Here is a 19,171-nt window from a genome sequence, read left to right as displayed (position 1 = left end):
TGGGGGCTCAAATGAACCGGGCCTTCCGTGCTTAGGGAGCCCGGTTGGCAGACAGTGTTTCAAAAAAAATTTAGGCCTCCTGCTGATTTCCCTATTAAAACAGATATTATCTATTACAAAACGAATGCTTCGAAAGGGCTGTTTGTTTCATAGTGTGCATAAACTATAAGTCAGCTCACAGTTCACCAGTCTGAGGGGAAAACGTTTCAATCGCCCAGAACCATGCATCGCGTACAGCGAAGAAGCTAGTTTAGCTGATGGACACCGATAGCAGCCGGACTGGGATTTCAGCAGCTGCGGTTCAACAATTTCGGAACGAGCATAGCGCACAGAGAGCAGTTTCTGTTTGAAACCTGTTTTAATGCGCTGAAAAAAAATAACTGGAAATAAGGTAACGCAGAGGTTTCTATGCTATATTATGTTTTCATGATAGCGTAAACAACGCCCTATTAAACACTTATACGGTATGGAATTCTCTGATTATGGAAGGACTCCGAAGGGGTGGTGGTTTGATTTTTCGTTCGGATTCAAAGGGTGGGTCAGGATGTCCTGCCCCCCCCCCCCCCCCCCCTCTTAATTTTTGGATTTATAGACGACCCCTGAGGTCGTAGAAAAAGTGTAGTTGATGATTTTTTTCTATTGTGGTGTATTTTGGTTTCTTGAATTTTGTCTGTACAAAAATTATTGACGCCAATATAACGATTAAATGTGTTACTTCTACCAATTATGCATTTTTGTGGTAATGCAAGGCATAACTTTTGGGTCATTCTCGCTATTTTTAATGCGTATTCGCATCATCCTTTTTCGAGCTTTTCTAGTTCAGGCCAGAGTTCAGATGCATATTTCTCATCTGTAAATTTTCGTAAAATTTCTATTTTTTTATTTTTTGGTTTCTCAGTATTTTGTCTGTGCAATTATCCATATTCATGCTAAATATTTCACGGCCAATCAGGCTGGAAGCTTTTCGAGGACTTCTCAACTCTTCTGGCGGCCTTCTTATTGATGTAACGCATCCAGGCCCGCCTTCACTTGCTAGTTGCGTGTGTGTGTAATACATTACTTCAATCATTGTAGCAATTTCGTTCAATGGTCGTACACCGAAGTATCCTCGCAGTTTGCTGTTATTAAAGATTGGAACTGCTTTTCACCAGTTCCGAGGAGCCTGCAGGCACTGGACATTGCAAAAAGTATCCGTCCGAGTCTGGCTGGCACATATTTTCCGATAAGCTTGGGCAGTTTATTTCAAATGCGAGCAACGAAGGCTGCTCTTCTGTGACGGACATGGCGAAACTTCTAATCCGTGAAAACTTTGAAGGTTCATTCCCAGATGTTTATGTTGCTGCTACTTTTTTTTTTGTGCTTGTAACGAATTTCACTGGCGAAGGTCATTCAGCCAGCAGAAATCGATCAAAAACCGCTTTGATCAGTGGTGACTGACAGCTGCCTCAGCGATTTGTCGCTGCTCAGCGTGGGGACGGAGATTCTTAAAAGCGTTAATGATGAGGATATCATCAAGAAACTAGCGAGTGAAACGGAAACGCTTGTAGAAACATGCAGAACTTTTTATCTATTCTTAAAACACGAATAAAAACAGAAAGCATGGTACACATTCCCCATTTCGAGGTTGGATTTCGGCGAAACGCGCGTAAGGAATAGAAAATTTTGTTTATTTATTTAGTATTTAAGAGAAAAAGAGCCGCATGCAATAGGAACATGTTTTTTCTGTTATAAATATATATATATTGCCTGCAAAAATGTACATCTGTTACCTGTTTACCAGTGAACTATATGTTTTATTATTAAAATATTTTTGTTATGTTCGGTATCCATCTCATTTGCTGTAAGCGCCACTTTTTCTAAAAAATTTAGCTCCCCGCAGGTTCAGAATATTTTATTAATAAACCATTCAAATTAAATTTCGCACTCAGTCGGCATATACAATATACTGCCTTAGGAGAGCTTAAATTTGGGTTTCTGGATGAAATCACAAAATAGACAGGCGATTGGTAGCTTATTTACTGTAAGGATGGGCGAAGAGTTCCTGAAAAAGGACTACCTGTTTACTCCGGCAGTGCTCACACGCCGCCGACCAAAGCGTGGTCTGCCGAATACGCCGCCGCGACAGAGGAGCTTGGCGGCTTTCATGCACCCTCTCGCCGAGCAGCGCCCCTTGCGGCCTCTGCGCGCAGTCATCGCCGGCGGGGCCACCCTCTCCCGTAGAGAATGCGCGCGCTCCGCACACTAGCCAGTATACGCCTCGAGCGCGGCCTGTAGGGGCGCCACTGAAATCCCCCTAGCGGCCCGTTTCGGAAGCATGCGCGGGAGTCCGCGTCCCGCTCCAGTGCCGCCGCTGCTTTTGCGGCACGTTCACGACTGAGATTTACAGTTTGCGGCCGTTTCAAATCCATGTTTATGTGAAGAAGTCACTCTGTTCGCAAATGGGGTGTGTTTACGAGAGTATAAATGTTTCGGACGCGATCTCAATGTGGTATATTCGGTCTGTATATATGCGCCAGGTGTGTGTCACAGGCCAGCGTCGCGGAACCGGCATATGATGGAGCCGATTGTAGTTACACTGACCTGAATTTACTAGCAGGGTCTCCGTAACCACCAGGTCCTCAGATGTTCATGCTACGGATATACACTACGATTTAAATCGGTTTTGTGCGCAATCAGTGGAGCCCTCATACCTGACAGCACGCCAGTTATAACGGTTGCCGATATTATACCTCAGATATTGATCGCCACCATTTACAAGCCAGTATGTGTTAATTTCGGGAATATTCAACAAAAGTACGATGGAAAATACATAATTATACTCGGGGATCAGCACACGACAGAGTCGTCTTGTGAGGTGAGCGCCCGCAAACATTCATCTGCTAAATATATCCTCTGCGAGCAGCGCGGAGACGGGCTTAGAATATAATCTGCGTCCGTGACTAATCCTTCCTCGAAATATCGTCACATGGCACAGGGAGCCTGCAGAATAAACCAGAAACTGAAATCAGAGGGCCTTATCACATACCACACTCTTCCAACGACACCTTTCATCGCTTGTTGAACAGCCTACCCTGCATAATTCCAAAAATGCGTCCGCCGTACGATCAGCTGTTCGTTGAAGTAGAAAAACAAAAGGAAAGTGAACGCGATTTTTGAGTGTGTGATTACAAAAACGTTCATTGCTTGATTCCGCTCCGCATTTGTACACAGCGTCCCCCTCCTCTTCCCCCCCCCCCCCCCCCCCCACCCCCCAACCGATGTCTCGCGAAATAGCACTGCATTTGAGCGCCCGCAAACATTCAGAAGCTACAGAAGCTGCATGACAAAAGCTGCACTGTGTTTTTTTTTTTTTCATATCCGTTAGAGCTATTTTATGTTTCTTAATTCCGCACTTGCACAGCATTTATTTTCCCGTGGTTACATTAACTTGCCTTGGTTCTTGCTATATGGCGCGTGTCAGCACATATTTAACGACGCACAGGCTTGGAATATACTTATTATTTTCGCAGGGTTTATATGTTATAGAAGGCATAAGTTATTGTCCGGGATTGGGTAATCACATCCCCGAAACATATTTTTCTGCGACGTATATATTCGAAACGAAGCCACATTCGTTGTCCACGCTGCAAAATATAGCGAACCTCTCATTGTGCCAGTATCAGGTCTAAACGAGGCGACGGTAGAATTCATTTGTGCCTGATGTTTTGGAGGTGACAGGGGTGATATGTTGCTACCGTCGCCGACGCCCGGAAGAGCGGCGACGAAGCGCGCAGAACCGCGTCCCCGGGTAGCTCTTGAAGGCTACCGCGTACTCTACGAAGACGCAGCTGCTTTTTAAGTGACCTAAACCTACTCTTTGCCTATAGACGTCACCATAACAAGTTTTTTTTTAGGGCGCGGAAAGGCGAAAAGAAGCGAAACAGAACCAAAACACTGCACGAGCCCCTATCAGCCACGCAGCGCAAATCCCGTCAACACCGCGGAGAAGCGGCGGCAGGCGGCGCAGCGATCGCGAAGCTCGAGGCGTATATTCTAGGCACTATACCCAGACCGTACAAATCGCGGGCGCTGACATGATACAATGCCCATGGTTGCCAGATCAATGGTATTCAGCCCTCTAAAAAGTTGTTCCATAATTATTTAACTAAAACAAAGAACTGAAGCAGTATTGTTACAAATAATTGCCTCAGTAATTAAAACTAGCTCTTTAAAAAACTTTTAGTGTAATTAAACTTTAATTTTCGAACAAAGAGTAAGTGCGTAGTTCAGTTTTGGTTTCGATTTTCAAGTGTGCTAGGGAGTGGCGAGACCCTTGCGCCAGACTTGCGCCGTGTGTGTGCAGTCTCCAGCTCAGATCTGCGTGCGTACAAAACGTGTAAAACTGGTACAACTCGGATGCCCGCGCTGAGCAAGTGCCTCCCCGGGCGCTTGCGAGGCTGTCATTCGTTTCTTCACGTTAAGCACCTTATCTATTGCCCCTGAACTGGCGCCGGAACAGTGATTCCGATCTGACCTTGACTACCGCAAGTTCACTACAGGCTACGGAGTGGCAGCCAGCGATCGTTTCCGTTGGAAGAGAAATAAAAGGAGCTCTTATAATCGTTCGGTTCCAGTTGTTTTATTCATGGAACTTCATACAGCTCTCCGTGCTTCGAACTTTCGCGCAAACGTTCGTGAAGGTAGAACGAAAACATAGGTAACGAAATGCGGTTTCTTTTTTAATCGGTCACAATACGTCAATGTTCTCTCCTCGCGCGCTTGTGCGGCAAATTACTGCCCATTCAATACTGCCCATTCAGTCCCGCAAGCTTTCCCTTTGAAGTAGTGGAAAGCAGCTAGAACTTGACGAATACAGACAGAAAGGGAAACGGGACACGCCGCTGTCTGTATTTCGCAAACTCCCTTGGCATGCATTCTTCCACTCCGTTGGCCTGCGATCGACCGCGCACTTTCGTTCCTGTGCTTCAAAGGGCAGCGACTCACCGGCAATATCAGCGTTGGCCCACGCGATAACGTTTTTTTGTTTTTGTTTTTTTTGTCAATAAAGGTTTCACATCCAGCTAAAGCCACAGTTCACTTCATTTGAAAAGCATTGAGCGACTCGCAAAATGTCACCGAATGGCAAATAAAGCGGCACAGCGCAAAAATGCACGGAGATCATGACGGAGATTCATTTTTCTGTGCGCCCCAGTACGGATCAGCTGAGCCCTTGGCGTCCTCCCGCATGCGATCAGTCGCATTCGAGCTTGCGCGAAAGTGTTGTGTGAGCGTTGCCACATCTTGCTCAAATAGTCTCAGTGCATATAAGTCACACGCTAAACCAAAAACACGTCAGTTACCTACCTAAGAAGATAAACTACCCAATGCTGTCGACGCCGCTTACACAAAATTCCGCCTTACCAGCGGTCCGCCATGTTACAATTAATCCCGGCATGCTTCGCTAGCCGGACGCGGAAACGCCACAGTAGCACGTTGCCAGATTACAACCTATCGCTTTCGCCGTTTTTAGTAAGCAAAAGCTCAGCTGGTAACCTTCAAATCGTTGTATCATGTCTGCCACTATGTGTCGTACGGTTCCAATGCATTGGCTCAGCGGCGCGCTTTCCCTCTAGAGTCAGTATATTATCTCTATGTGCAGAAGGCGCCGCTCTCCATAGATGGCTTAGAATGCTGTGCGCATGGACAACTCCAGACAACGGCATGGACATTGCGACCTCCTAAAGTGCTCCGAACTTAAAATTTCACTCCGTTGCATTATCTGTAAATGTTTCAACTGCACCGGTGAAGAATACAATGTTATTTTCCAGGACATATGCATCAAAATAATACCTGTGTGCCTAAGAGGGTTCCTGGAACAGAAATAAAAAAAATTGGTGTGTAACCCTCAGTTAAGACTTTGATAAGCTTCAGAAACTAGCTACAGAAGTGAAAAAAGATGAAGGATTTGCCTAAACCCTCCGTTCTACTAGCCTGAGATTGAAGAGATTCTTGACTCAAGCAATTGGCAACTATGCATTCACCTGTAAAATAGGGTCATGACATTATTTTGGGGCCATATTTCCACCCCATTAATAATGACAGATCAGTACACCTGTTCTTGATCGCCAACCAGGCTTGTTAAAATGGGCAAGCTAAATACAGGCGCAAAATAAAATTTGTGCAGATTGAACCATAGTCGCAATGCCGTTGACGTGATCAGAACATGACCTCGTCTATTGTATTTGTCTTATCCAAGAAGTTTTGATACGTGGTGCGCATGCAGTTGTACAAAGATCAAGCCTGGAAACAGTGTTTCGTGATCCTTTATGGCGGAGATTCACACTGTCACAATGCTTGCACCAAAATGAGTTCTTAACACCATATGCAAGCTTGGCGAAACATTAATTCCAGAGCAGTCTTGTACATCAATTCACACAAAGCATGTGGCGAAGGCTGCTGTACACCTTATTACGCACCATCACGAACCTGTAACCACTCGTCATTTCTCGCGAACACAACATTGCATCAACATGGATGCTAGCTGTCTGTGGCATCAGTGGAATCAGTGCAAAAGATCGGATGCGCGGTGGGAATAGCAGTGGACCAGCTTATACCTGACGGTTCTCGCGGATGAACGGTACCTGCGGTGCACTGCTTGTGTGGGAAATTTACAGTATGTGTCAAAATTTTCGAGGCCACGCCAAAAGTGCACAGGCCGCAAAAACATTCATTGTACAAGCTTACGTCTCGATCGGAGCTTCAGCTCCGTTTTATGCCGAGAAACTAGAGAAAACACCTTTTTTTTTCTTGTTGCGATAAAATAACTTTGTCGCAGTTAAAGGTTAGGCTTATTCTCTGAATTTTTCGAGGTCCAGAAGGCTTAAGTTTGGCTTTAAAAATTTTGACTAAGACTGTACGCACAGAACGTCGGTACGCCGTTCAAGGTGCGAGCTGTAAATGCCAGCTTATAATGTAGGACGTAAGGCTTTCTCCAGCTAGTACGGGAAGCGCGCCGTCAAGGCAGCGAATATCACGACGACTTATTCGGCATATTAGAACTTGTGACCGCGTATCTTTTTTCACTGGTTCTTTGTCCTCTTTCCAGGCGTTGCAAACGAGAGAAGCGTGTCTGTGCCCCGGACGACCTCGTTTGCCGGAAGGAGCCACTCTCCCTGTCCTTTAACTACTTCACGCTACCACACAACATGAAGATCCCGGCCTCGGGCCAGCAGGACTTCTTCACCATGCGAGGTCCCCGGTTCCAATTCTCCACGGTGGAGTTCCAGTTGGACCTCGTGGAGGCCCGGGCTTCCTCAAGGTTTGCTTCCGAATCTTGCATAATATCCATTGCCGCAGGTCCCGAAAAGTCGTGCGGCAACCCAACTTCGCCCATCTGCTCCACTACCTGGAGACGACCAACCTCACGCAGCGTCTGTAACCCGGACTGCAGTGTTGGACTAATGTGCCCGGACTGACAGCCCTATCTCTTATTCTTTCATCATCAGCAGCAGTCTATCTACACCCACTGAAGGGCAAAGGTGCCTCCCATTATTCTCCAATGACCCCGGTCCTGTGCTAACTGCGACCAATTTATTCCCGCAAACTTCTTGATCTAATCTGCCTATATAACTTCCTGCCGCCCCCTGCCACGCTTGCCTTCTCTAGGGATCCGCTCTGTTACCCTAATGACCAACGGTTATCTTGCCTTCGCAGTACATGCCCTGCCCGCACCCATTGCTTCTTAATTTCAACTAGTATGTCCTTACCATACATTTGTTCTCTGATCCACTGTGCTCTCTTCTTGCCCCTTAATGTTACACCTATCATCTCCCATTCCATTGCTCGCTGAGTCGTCATTTTTTAAGTTGAACCCTCTCAGTGATCCTCCAAGTTTCTGCCCCGTATTTGAGTACCGGTAAGAATCAGGTGTCATGCACTTCCTTCTTCAGGTACAATGGTAGGCTGCCATTAATTATCTGAGAATGCCTGCCGAATGCACTCCCCCCCATTCTTATCCTTAGCTGTAATACCTGTAATACCTGTTGTAATACCTGTGCCTAAGGATTAGCTGTAATGGCTGTGCCTAACTTCTTGCGAAATCCCCGCAAGCTGGTCGACTAGGTGCCCACAGAACAAATTAGGCACTTTGATGAGTGAAATGAATCATATTCAATATTCGTGAGCATCCGCTGTATGTTGCGACTCCTCGGGAGATTTTGTGGAGGCACCTCGGCACTTTCCAGGCGTATTTCTGTAGTAACTCGTTGGGCTTGCCGATTGTGGCGTGGTGATGAAATCAGGCGTTTGATGGGACTACGCAGGGCACACGGAGTGGAGGTGGCTACCCGTGGGCACTTCCACCTTCGGAACACAGGCTTCAACGAGGCCATGGTATCCATCGTGAGGCCACTACAGGGCCCCCAGGACATCCAGCTCGAGCTGAAGACAAACATCTACCACCATGGCCTGTACAGCGGCAGCGCGCTCGCAAAGATCTTCATCTTCGTCACCGAGAACGAGTTTTAGGCTACCTCTGAATTGCGTCTTAGCTGCGCACTGTTAAGGCCTCGTCTGCCAAGTTACAGTATAGTACGTAGGAACAGTGTAAAAACGGCGAGTTCAGCTTGAAGTGAAATCAGCGAAGCTCCAAGTAGATGCTGGCATCGCACCTGGCATGCATTTGCTAAACTTTGGTTTGTCTTGTGATGCCACGTGATGTTATTAAGTGCGTTCGAACAAAGGAAGCTTCTTTGTACCAAGCTTACAACAGCCACCTAGTAGAGTCAGGAGCACATCCCGAATGGCCGTTAAGAGTGCTTTTATTGTTTCCCAGTGTCCCACACTTTATACCTGTTTTGCCTCTTCAGCCAGGGAACATAACTGCATCTGCATCCAGAAACTACTTGCTAGGTGTACTAACAACAGTATTCCCGGTATTTCCTGTTTCGTTGCGACAGCAACAAAGTTCCTTCTTGGATATTTTTGTTGGAAGCAATCTTGAACTAATTTCCAGCACGACCGGAAAGAATGTGACAGTACTGCTCTTGTTTTTTTTCGCTGATTTTTCTTTTTTAGTTTGTTTTTGCATTTTGGCCGTGCATGTCACATATTTTATTCCTGTCATTCGTCCAGTCTCGCGCTGTTTCAACGCAACCATTTAAAATACCACGCCGGCAGGATGTGTTCAGTTTTTTCGGTTCACCTTGTGTGGGTGTGGGATAATTGTTGCATGCACAATAAAGACTCATGTGCTTGTTTACTTATAGTTACATAAATCTTCCCCGTAAATGAGCTCTGCGCTGCTTCGTAAACTGATTGACATCTACTGGCATACCTATTTACCCGTACTAGTTGTGTTGTGTTGAACTTGTTCATCTCGCAAACGAGTTGGAGGTGCTCGATCATTACAAATAGTAACTTCTAACGAAACCTCTACGTTGGAACCTCCCTTGGTCATAGCACTATTTATACGTTTTAACGCTCGGGTGACCGCTTCACAGTTGCCATAATAATTTCCACATTTAACGCTAAGATAATAAAAACCCAAATAACAAAATAAATGTACGTGAATGTGTGTGTTTTTTCTTGGAGCTCCTAGCAACCTTTCGTTCTCGGAGTATATTTATGGATTACTCACACTGTCTTCGCTTTCTTGCCTCAATTTCTCTTGTACAGCTTAACTGCGTAAGCTTGAGCTTGGTCCGGTGGCGTTAGCAAAAAAAAAATACCAAGGAAAAAACTGCGGCGCATGTAAAGGGTGCACCACCGCAGGTAGGATATGATAACAGTAAAGCCGGCTTTCAATCAATCAATCAATCATTGGTTTATTTCAAGCATAGGTACATAATATTTGCAAACAGTGCTTGGACCCTTAGCCAAAGGCTAGTTGTGGGTCCAAATTCGGAAATGCATAGTTATAAGCAGTCTCATTGTTATCAATCAGTGTATACACATACGGTCAGATTGCAGTAACTACCAATACAACGTCATACATAACACGTGATGACTATATGAAAAAAGAAAAAAGAAAGGCCGCGCACTTTGCGACTGTACGCAAGTGATCGTGCTGCGATCAAAAAGAAAAAAAAAACAAGTACGTTTCTAGTGTTGGGGACACTCATGGGCATATAACAACAAAAAATGATTTTTCAGTTTTTTACAGAAGTTATGGTCCTTCCTCAGATCAACAGGGATTTTATTCCACACTTTCGCACCAACGTACTGTATAAGTCGCTCACCATAAACATTATGAGTAAGGGGAAGATTGAAATTGTTAAGGCTGAAATTTCTTGTGTGCCGTAATGGACTATTAAATAAGGAGACAGGAAATGGATGATTGTTCCTTACTATGCTGTATGTGATTCGAGCCGTTTTATCCTCACGCATGTGATCAAAAGGTAAGAGTCGAATCTGAGTAAACAAAGGCTTACTGTGTTCATTGTATTTGGCGAAATTCATAATTCTAATCACACGTTTTTGCAATCGTCTGATGGTGTTAAGGTACGTAGTGAACGTCCAGCCCCAGGACTCTAAACAATATGTCAGGTGACTGCTGATAAAGGCATGGTAAAGTATAAGCAGGATGTTTGCGTCAAAACAATCACGAGCTTGTAAAAGGGCGTAGCATCCGGATGCTACCTTCGAACAAACATGCATAATTTGGTTCTTCCAATTTAAGTTGCTGTCAAAGATAATACCTAGATATTTGAAGGAACTGTTTTGTTGAAGTGCATTGTCGTTAATAATCGGTTTAATTATGCTGTAATTTACAAGTTTTCTCGGAGAGTGAACAATCATGTATTTAGTCTTCTTCGTGTTGATTGTCAATTTGTTTGTTGAAAACCAGTTTGATATTCTAGCTAGCTCTATGTTCAGTTTATCCTGAAGTTCATCCTCAGTATCGGCTGTGAATATGACAGCAGTGTCATCGGCATAGATGAGCATATCACAAGAAATTATTTGACACAAGTCGTTTACATAGAGGGTAAACAGTAAGGGCCCAAGCACGGACCCTTGTGGAACACCTGTTGTTATGTATCGTAGTGAAGACGTTATAATGTTAATGGACACTTTTTGCTGACGGTCACTAAGAAAACTGGAAAATAGATGAAAGGTTTTGTCTCGGAAGCCATAATTTTTAAGCTTATCCAACATAATACTGTGATCGACTGTATCAAAAGCTTTTTGAAGATCCAAGAATACTACAGCGGCAAGTTTATTATTATGCAGGGTGGTATTAAGCATTTGAGTAAGTGAGAGCACAGCTATTGATGTAGAGTATCGCGGGCGGAATCAATGCTGTTGTGGACAGATGACGCGGTACTTTTCTAGAAACTTGTGGACGCGTTTTGCAATTAATTTTTCGAAAATAATATTGGTAGCACTTAGAACTGAAATTGGTCGATAACTGGATGGCTCAGATCGGTCACCTTCCTTAAATACAGGAGTAACTTTTGCTATTTTCAGACGTGATGGATATATACCATCATGGAGAGAGTGGTTGAATAGATTACATAGTATGGGGCCAAGTATGTCAATGTTCTCTTGGATGAGGCGGGCGGTGATGCCGTCTAGGCCTGCGGCTTTGTTTTTGGGAAGACTGTTAACTATCGCCACTATTTCATTCAATTCGATGTCTTCCATAGCAAAAGTGTTGCTTATTGGCGTGAGGATAGAATTTTGCGTGTTACCTGTGCAAATTTTGGCCGCTAAGGCAGGGCCAACACTGGTGAAATAATAGTTAAAGGTTTCAACCGTTGTTTGAGTAACATTGTCAGGGGCTGAGTGTACCTTCTGGGAGTGTCGTATAACTTCTTTTAAAATATTCCATATTTTCTTTGTGTTGCCAGAGGCGTGCGTGATGAGATAAATTCTAAATAAAATTCTTTTTTACGAGTCCTCATCAGAGCAGTCCTCATCGCGACTGCTCAAGTGCAAGGGGTATATGCGTATGCGCACCCCTTACTATACTATTTTGAAGCTGATAGTCTTTCTTGGGCTACTAAAACGCAAAAAGTCGGCGCTGCTTGCGCTAGTTGCTCAAGGCTGGAGAGACAGAGGAGCTGGCGGTCGACCTAGCCAGTTTCCCACTGAGATCCCCTGTCAATTTGGGGGCCCCACCGGAACAGCCTTGCAAAATCCGGCTAAACGTAGCCTCACCCCTCAACACTTAGCTTAGCCTAGCAAGAACATCGTGAAACCTAACAAAACTTAGCAAAGCCTAGCAAAATTTAGCAAAACCGGAAGAAGCTAAGTCGACCCCATCTCCGCTGTTTCCCCAACCTTGCGCAACTAGTCCAAGCTGAGCTAATTATTTTATTCCTTTGTACCCGCTTTTTCTCCAGCTTCAAGAAAGCTGTGCAGAGCAGTTGCAAAAAAATACCTGGAAAAGAAAGCGGAGGTTGATTTTCGTATAACCTTTTTTTTTTTGCATAAATCACTTTTTGTGAACAGAAGTGGCCATCCTGGGAGCAAGATATATTTTTTTCAATGCGAATGCAATAATCACCGTTTTATGCAAAAATCAGGGTTCCACCGTCGGCGTAACCGAGAAGGCCACAGAAATGGTCGGCAACTTAAATGGAATAAAGGTAAGAAAAAGAAAATGTGGCAGGTTTGGGCCCGAATTCAAACCAGCGGTCACAGGACGCACGTCAACAACCCAACCCATGCGTTGCAGCGTATGCTTCGCTCTAAATTACTAAAGGTGGACGAGTCGTCGTGGCCTCCGACTTAAAAAAGTATATTGGAGCCATTTATTGAGGCCTCGTGGAGCACTGTGAGCCTGATGACCCGGGAGTAGCGAAGTGCGCTTAAGCTGATAGCTTATATATAGGACATACAGGGACGAAGAAGAAAACAAGAAGAGCAGAGAATGACGCGAAGAGAAAAGGATCATGCCGGTGGTAATGAGAGGCCAAAATCGCAACACTGGAGGCCTACAGGAGTAATTTCAGCGTTCTAATTGCAAACGTAACGAAGCCCATTTACGCTAATAGCGTGCATGTAGGGCTATCGGCCGAGCCTCTCCGATGTAGAGAGTAAAGAAACTGATACAATAGGGAAGAATCATGAAGATGGTAGTGAGAGGACACATCGCACCACTAAACACGCTCCCACATGCCTGTGCGTTCCCTACTGCGATAACTGTGAAGGGTCTACCTAAGCGCCAGCTCTGCAACGTGGTCGCCCATGCAAGTACGGCTCAGCAGGACATGGTGAGTAGAAAAACTACCACCAGCCGACACCACCGCCAAAGCTACGACATGGAGGTTACACGGCGGATATATATCGCTCTGATGACGTAGACGTCGCAACAGAAGACGACAGAATCACGACATTACTCGCCATTTGACATATACAATCACCTCTCTTGAAATGAAATGTAAGGTATTCGCGTTAGCCCAAGCAAGGAGGATGAGGAGGAATAAACGTCCCTATAAAGCAGTTCGCCTTGGGGAAGAGTCCTTATTCCAGGACCCCTTGAGACCGTCCGGCTTCTTGAGCCCTCTTCACCAGCCAAAACTGGTCATCAGGGTCCGAGCTGGACAGTGCTCTCTCCCAGTGCTCAGGGGACGGGAAGGGCAGGGGGGGTAGGTTGGGGTTCTTCTTGCAGCCCCACACAATGTGGTAAAGCGTGCCCGGAGCCTCACAGAACCAAGCAAGCCTTCAGTGCCTTTCTTAAATTTATCTTAAATGGACCCTGCAAGACTTCCGACAAACGCTTTCACTCTTTCCTTCGCGTCTGGCAGCACTGCTAAAGCTATAGTTATCGCCAGCACGGAGCGGCACGGCGTGATTTGCTCGTCGTACCAGATAGACCTTCCATTTCAGCTTTGTTTTTGTGGCTTTTATTAAAGTTAAAGCATTCCCTGCTGCAACTGAAGGAAAACCGGCCCACAGCCGCTACATGGCCTTATTGACGTAATTCGAGCCGTCGAGGAATTCGTCAAGACTGGGAAAGAGAGAAAAATATTTTGAGCGAATTTACAAGTTATCTGATGGGCATAGAGAGGTAATCTTTGGTTGAGGTACTTCGCGACCCGCTTAACTAAGTTCTGGGTGTGTTGGGAGACTACGTTGTGCACGCAGTGAGGACTTCAAAAAAGTTGAAGAAGGAGCTGCAGGCTCCCTTTGAAGGGACCCTGCTACGCTGCTGACAAGCTGTTTCACTCTTTCCTTCGCGTCTGGAAGCACTGCGAAAGCTATAGTTATCGCCAGCACGGAGCGGCACTGTGGTATTTATTTGCTCGTCGCAGCAGATACGCCTTCCGTTTCTGCTTTGCTTTTGTGACTTTTTTTTAAAGTGGATATCTAATGCGCTCATTGAAGCAACTGAAGGAAAGCCTCCCAATAGCCACTACATCGCTGTAATGACGTGATTCCAGTGGTCGAAGACCGCCAAGACCGGGAAGAGAGAGAAATCTCTTTAGCAAGTTTCTAAGTTATCTGATGGCCATACAGCCGTTATTTCTGGCTGAGGTACTTTGCGACCCCCTAATATTTAGAAAGAAAGCTGCACAAAGTGTTGCAGGGTCTATTTAAGGCTGCAGTGCTCATCGCCAGCTGTACTGGTAAACGCCGAATGTCAAGCAGCAGCTACTGAGTCCTGCGGCGGGTGAGTATTGTTTTCGAATTCAAAACTCATAGAAAGTGCATAAGCGTCCTCAGATTGTTTGAGTAAGTGCACCAAACTATTGCCACGCATGGTGGAAGCAGCTTCAAATTTTTATGTTTTCAATGACAAAGTCTGAACCAGGATAGACGTCCACAAAATGCACGACAAAACTCGGAAACAAAATCTGCCTGTGTAGGGTAACTTTATTTTAGGGGGTGGGGTTGCTTATCTCATCTTATCTCACTGCATATAGTTTAAGGCGAAAGCGTTCAGTGCGTTATTGCGCAGACAGCCAGCATTGTTGTAGTTCTCATTATTGCTGTTGTTGTCCGGTAACGAAAAAATTCAGTGCCACTCCACTCCGTGAAGAAGGGTGACCAACGAAGCTGGGCGCAGTCCAAAAAATTCATGAAACAAAACACGTTAGTTTGTGATTTCCGATCGAGAATACTTTCTAATTAACGAGCTAAATGAAACTTGGAAGTAAAGGAGGCTTATTGTGACGTAAAACATGCGGCGGTCCGTTTCCCTTCCGGTAAAGCCCATATATTGAGTGCAGATGGGAATTCCATGCACAATATTTGCAACTTCGCTGTGAACTGCGTAATCAGGAAAAGTAAATAATACTCCCCGTAATGTTAGGGTCGTTTTAGCGGCTAATTGTCAGATACTTTTTTTGTCGGGATACTTTTGATTAACGAAGGGTTACAGCCGTGTTCTGTAGCTGTACTCCCTCCGTATATGGCCACGTATGGACCGCAGACAATGTGTCTGTAACGTTTGCAGCCACTACATCGGCGTGGGCAGGTGTGCACACATAATTATTAGGTGTGGACACCTAATTATTACAAGTAAATGAAAGTCGGCGTTATGTTAGAGTCGTCCTAGCCGCCAATCCCAGCATGTCTTTTTTCAAGATGACTAGAATAAATTGAGAGCTATAGTATACAGACCATTGATTAAAAAGTTGGCTTTGCCGCACGATTAGAAATCCTGTGTCGACGCGGCATTGCCCGCCGACGCAAAAAATTACACCATCTTCCCACGTAGGAACCCTGAGGGGATGCAAAGCCGTGGAGTATTAGCGTGTTCATTGGTTGTTAGAGTAAAGACACGTGCAGTAGCGTATTAAATGTCTTCTTTATTTATCGAGTAGTAGGGAAAGTTTTGCGGCTTCTCCTTCTCGAAGCGAGGAATCCGCTGTTCGACGTTGGCGTCTCGAAGCGTTGTCAATTTGCCGAACGCCACCTGGATGAGCTACTCGCAGCTGGCGTTTCAAAGCGGCTTCTCGTTCTCGAAGCGAGGAATCCGCTGCTCGACGCTGCCGTTTACGTTCGGCGTCGCGAGCTCTCCTCTGTGCAGCCTTGTCTTCGGAGGTGCTCGCGGTTCTGACAGTGTGCTGGCTGGCGCTAGTTGAAGGTGTGCCAGCCAGTTCGCTGGCGGAATCGTTCGCGTCCATTTGCAGTCAACGGACGGCGCAGCACCGAAGAAGCAACTCAGCGGAGCGCGGACGGGTTTATTTGCAGAGCAGAGGGCGTGGAGAGGAGGAGCAGCGCGCATGCGCGTGATTGGACAGCTGGTGTGCAGAGGTGAGAGAAGGTGCAGCGCGCGCTAGCGCACAGGTGGTGTGGAGAGGAGGAGGGGAGAGGGAGCAGCGTTACTACAGCTGTTGTGGAGAGGAGAAGTGCGGACGCCGGACGATGGAGCGTCGACTAAGAGATGCTTTGCATCTAAAAAACCGCTAGGCGTCGCCCGCAACCGTTATCTTCGCCGCTCTTCGTCTAGGTCATGCGTTGGCCGCTCCGATGCATTATCAGGTCCAGCCAATGGCTACGACCGCACTTGCAAGAGATTGAGTGTCTTCGCAGAGGTGCCTACCCAAACATTATATATACATATGCTGAATATGCACAGTTTCGACTTTTTTAAATTCCTTTTGCGTGCGTGCGTGTGTGCGCACGCACATAGTTCTGGAATCGGTTAAGGGTCCTCTCGTTGATGGCTAACCAATTTTTCACACCTCCGACTGGCAGAGCTCCCGAAGACCTCGCTTGCTGTTGCTTAAAGTTCATTCACTAGCTGCACCTCCTTGAACGCAGCGGTGGTGACATGTGTCATGTCACCAATATATCCATCTCTGTTGTGCAGCTATATAAAGTCTAGCACTGCTCTTTCGGGCACGGTCAAAAAAGTTTGTCCGTTACGCGTGGTAGCTGTCCTAGGCTATATCCCCTCACTGCTATTGATTGATTGATTATGGAGTTTAACGCGCCGACGCTACTCAGGCGATGAGGGGCGCCGTAGTGGAGGGCTCCGGATTAATTTTGACCCCATGGGGACCTTTAATGTGCGCCGGAATCTCGTACACACGGGTGCTTTCGCTTTTCGCCTCCATCAGAAAATCGGCTGCCTCGGCCGGGAATCGAACCCGCGTCCTTGTGCTCACCAGCTCAACCTCCCTTCAGAACAAACTCCCTTCAACCAGCATTAAAGCCTTCTTTGAGCCAGCTTTACAGCCCTTAAGGTTTTTGTCTCACTGTCTCTGTGCTACATCGAAACCCAAGGGCTCCGGGAAGGCCAATATTTCCAAAACACAGATTTGAATGGGTCCACACGTTCCAACATAATGTGCCGAAGAGTTTCTGTTCCTTTACGCGGACCATGCATACCCCATAAGTTCGTGTATGCTTCTAAACGAAGCTCTTCGTTCCCAAACAACGTGCTCTGGCCTAAAGAAGAAGCACTGGCAGTAAAATATTTTCCAAGTGGGATCCACTACAGTAAAGTTCGTTGCTTCGAACCGCAAGAGGAAGCCCTCTCAGTTAGAACTAAGGAAAGTGAAAAATAACAACAATGCACTCCGATTGGGAAGAAGCAGGGCACGTCACCAATTTCATGCTTGATAAACAGTGATTGCAGTTTGCCGTTTGTCCTTGAATGCGACAACCAGCATTTTTTGCTCTAAAGAATGAATTTAGCGGAAGGCCTCCTCTTCGCCTTCTTCTCCATAACTGAAGAATTGACAGGCGGCACTTATTACGGTCATAACTTCTGAGCGGACGGCCGCACTGGTACTTCGCCCTTTTCATTATCGTCACTGGCAGCGGCTAGGTTTACGGTTCTGACCTGAGAAATGATGTCGTCAGCCGTCAGCGCACCGCATACCACTGCACTCGCGTCAACGTCGACCCAGTCCGTATAGAATGCGGTTTTCAATACACCTGCCATGGGGGTTTTAGATTGGTGTTACCCGATTTTACGTTCGTTGTTCGTCCTCCTCCCGGTTCCGCAGGTTACGTAGCCTCATGAGGAGGCAGTTGGTGCATTTTTGTAGCCATGTGCCAGACGCGATGGCGCCGGCGTGGTGGCGCGTAATTCAATTTATCCTCGTGAGAACCTACTCGCATTCGAATGAACGGGCTTTTCTGTGCATAGACATCCACGAAACTTGCCGGAATCAAATCGTACAGTTCGCATTATCGATAAATTCTAAATATTGAAGTTTGAATTAACGAGCTTTCACTGTAGTAAGATCACACAGCTCTCTGCTGGCGGTGCAGACGCTGATAAGCGCACGGCGGGCGCTTATCAGAAATCGTCCCGATTTAGCTTGTCAAGAGCGTGTTTGAGCATTGAAGAGTGCGTTTTAGACGTTGAAGTCTTCATTTGTCATTGACTGTGTTTTCACAGTGTATGAAGAAGGCTCCCGTGGTAAAATCGTGTTGCTTTGGCCTGTACTAACGGCTCGTACAATAGTGAACTCCAGTTCGGACAGGAAACCCCCGCGACTGTGGTAGAATTGGCTGACGTTGACCTGGGGACTTCATTCTCGCTTTGTGCTAAGTGCGTGTCGCTGCTAGCTGGCATCAAATGACGACTTCGTGACTACGACGCTACGCCCACACAAAGTGGAAACCATAGGTGGGTGTGGCTTCGGTTTTTACGCCGCTCTTACGAATGGGCTGGGTGTGTTTGACTGACATGCGAACTCGGAGGAAACTCGGGCATGGTTTTGCATGGCCGAGTTTAACTCGGGACGTCCGTGGTGGCCGCTGCTGCGGCGTGGTTTATTTTTATGGTCGCCGTAGCAGGCATATTGTTACACCGACAGGTCTTTTAAACGAAGGGGGAATTTCGAGCTCGTTTTTAGCTCTAAGAAAGTGCTGTGCATTGGTTATGCAGTCGGCTGGCGACACACCCCGTTTGCAACGACTTAGAAGCGGCTTTCGCTCCATGACCGTCGAAAAGCAAGTGTAGTGTGCGCTGCGGTTACGCGACGGAAACGTTCTTCAGAAGCGTTGGTGGTGACCGGACCATCGACCGCACTATCGACCGCCACCAGTCGACCTCCAAATGGGGTGTGCGCAATACGATCAGTGCAGACGTCCCGGACCTCGCCTTTCTTTTAGGTGGTTTTGCGGACATGGCTTCCGCAAGTTCCTATGGCGCGTCTATCCGTCTGCAGCCGGATCATGCACTTCAGTTATCGTCTGCTCGCAAAACAGTTTCGAACGAAGCGTTGCATGGCTGTGCGTTTTGTTTATCTTCAGCGCGGCAGACAGACTCGCTCCAGGG

The 19,171-nt window shown here is 46.4% G+C and overlaps 1 protein-coding gene across 5 annotated transcripts in view; it reads left to right on the top strand.

Moving 5' to 3' along the window:
* The window catches only part of LOC144152891 (uncharacterized), a 76,584-nt gene extending 67,346 nt beyond the window's left edge, over window positions 1–9,238 (top strand). For all 5 annotated transcript variants that reach the window (XM_077684433.1, XM_077684434.1, XM_077684431.1 and 2 more), the window contains 2 exons: window positions 7,085–7,297; window positions 8,301–9,238. In XM_077684433.1, the coding sequence (XP_077540559.1) occupies window positions 7,085–7,297; window positions 8,301–8,505 (418 nt within the window). In that variant the 3' untranslated portion in view covers window positions 8,506–9,238. The remainder of the gene's footprint in view (window positions 1–7,084; window positions 7,298–8,300) is intronic.
* Window positions 9,239–19,171: the final 9,933 nt, after the last annotated feature.

The sequence above is a fragment of the Haemaphysalis longicornis genome, unplaced genomic scaffold (genome assembly GCF_048455015.1).
Source record: "Haemaphysalis longicornis isolate Haplotype H1 unplaced genomic scaffold, Haemaphysalis longicornis Haplotype H1 scaffold_9, whole genome shotgun sequence".
NCBI classification, from domain to species: domain Eukaryota; kingdom Metazoa; phylum Arthropoda; class Arachnida; order Ixodida; family Ixodidae; genus Haemaphysalis; species Haemaphysalis longicornis.
The sequence above is the reverse complement of the archived record's forward strand: the minus strand, read 5'-3'. Positions and strand labels throughout refer to the sequence as shown.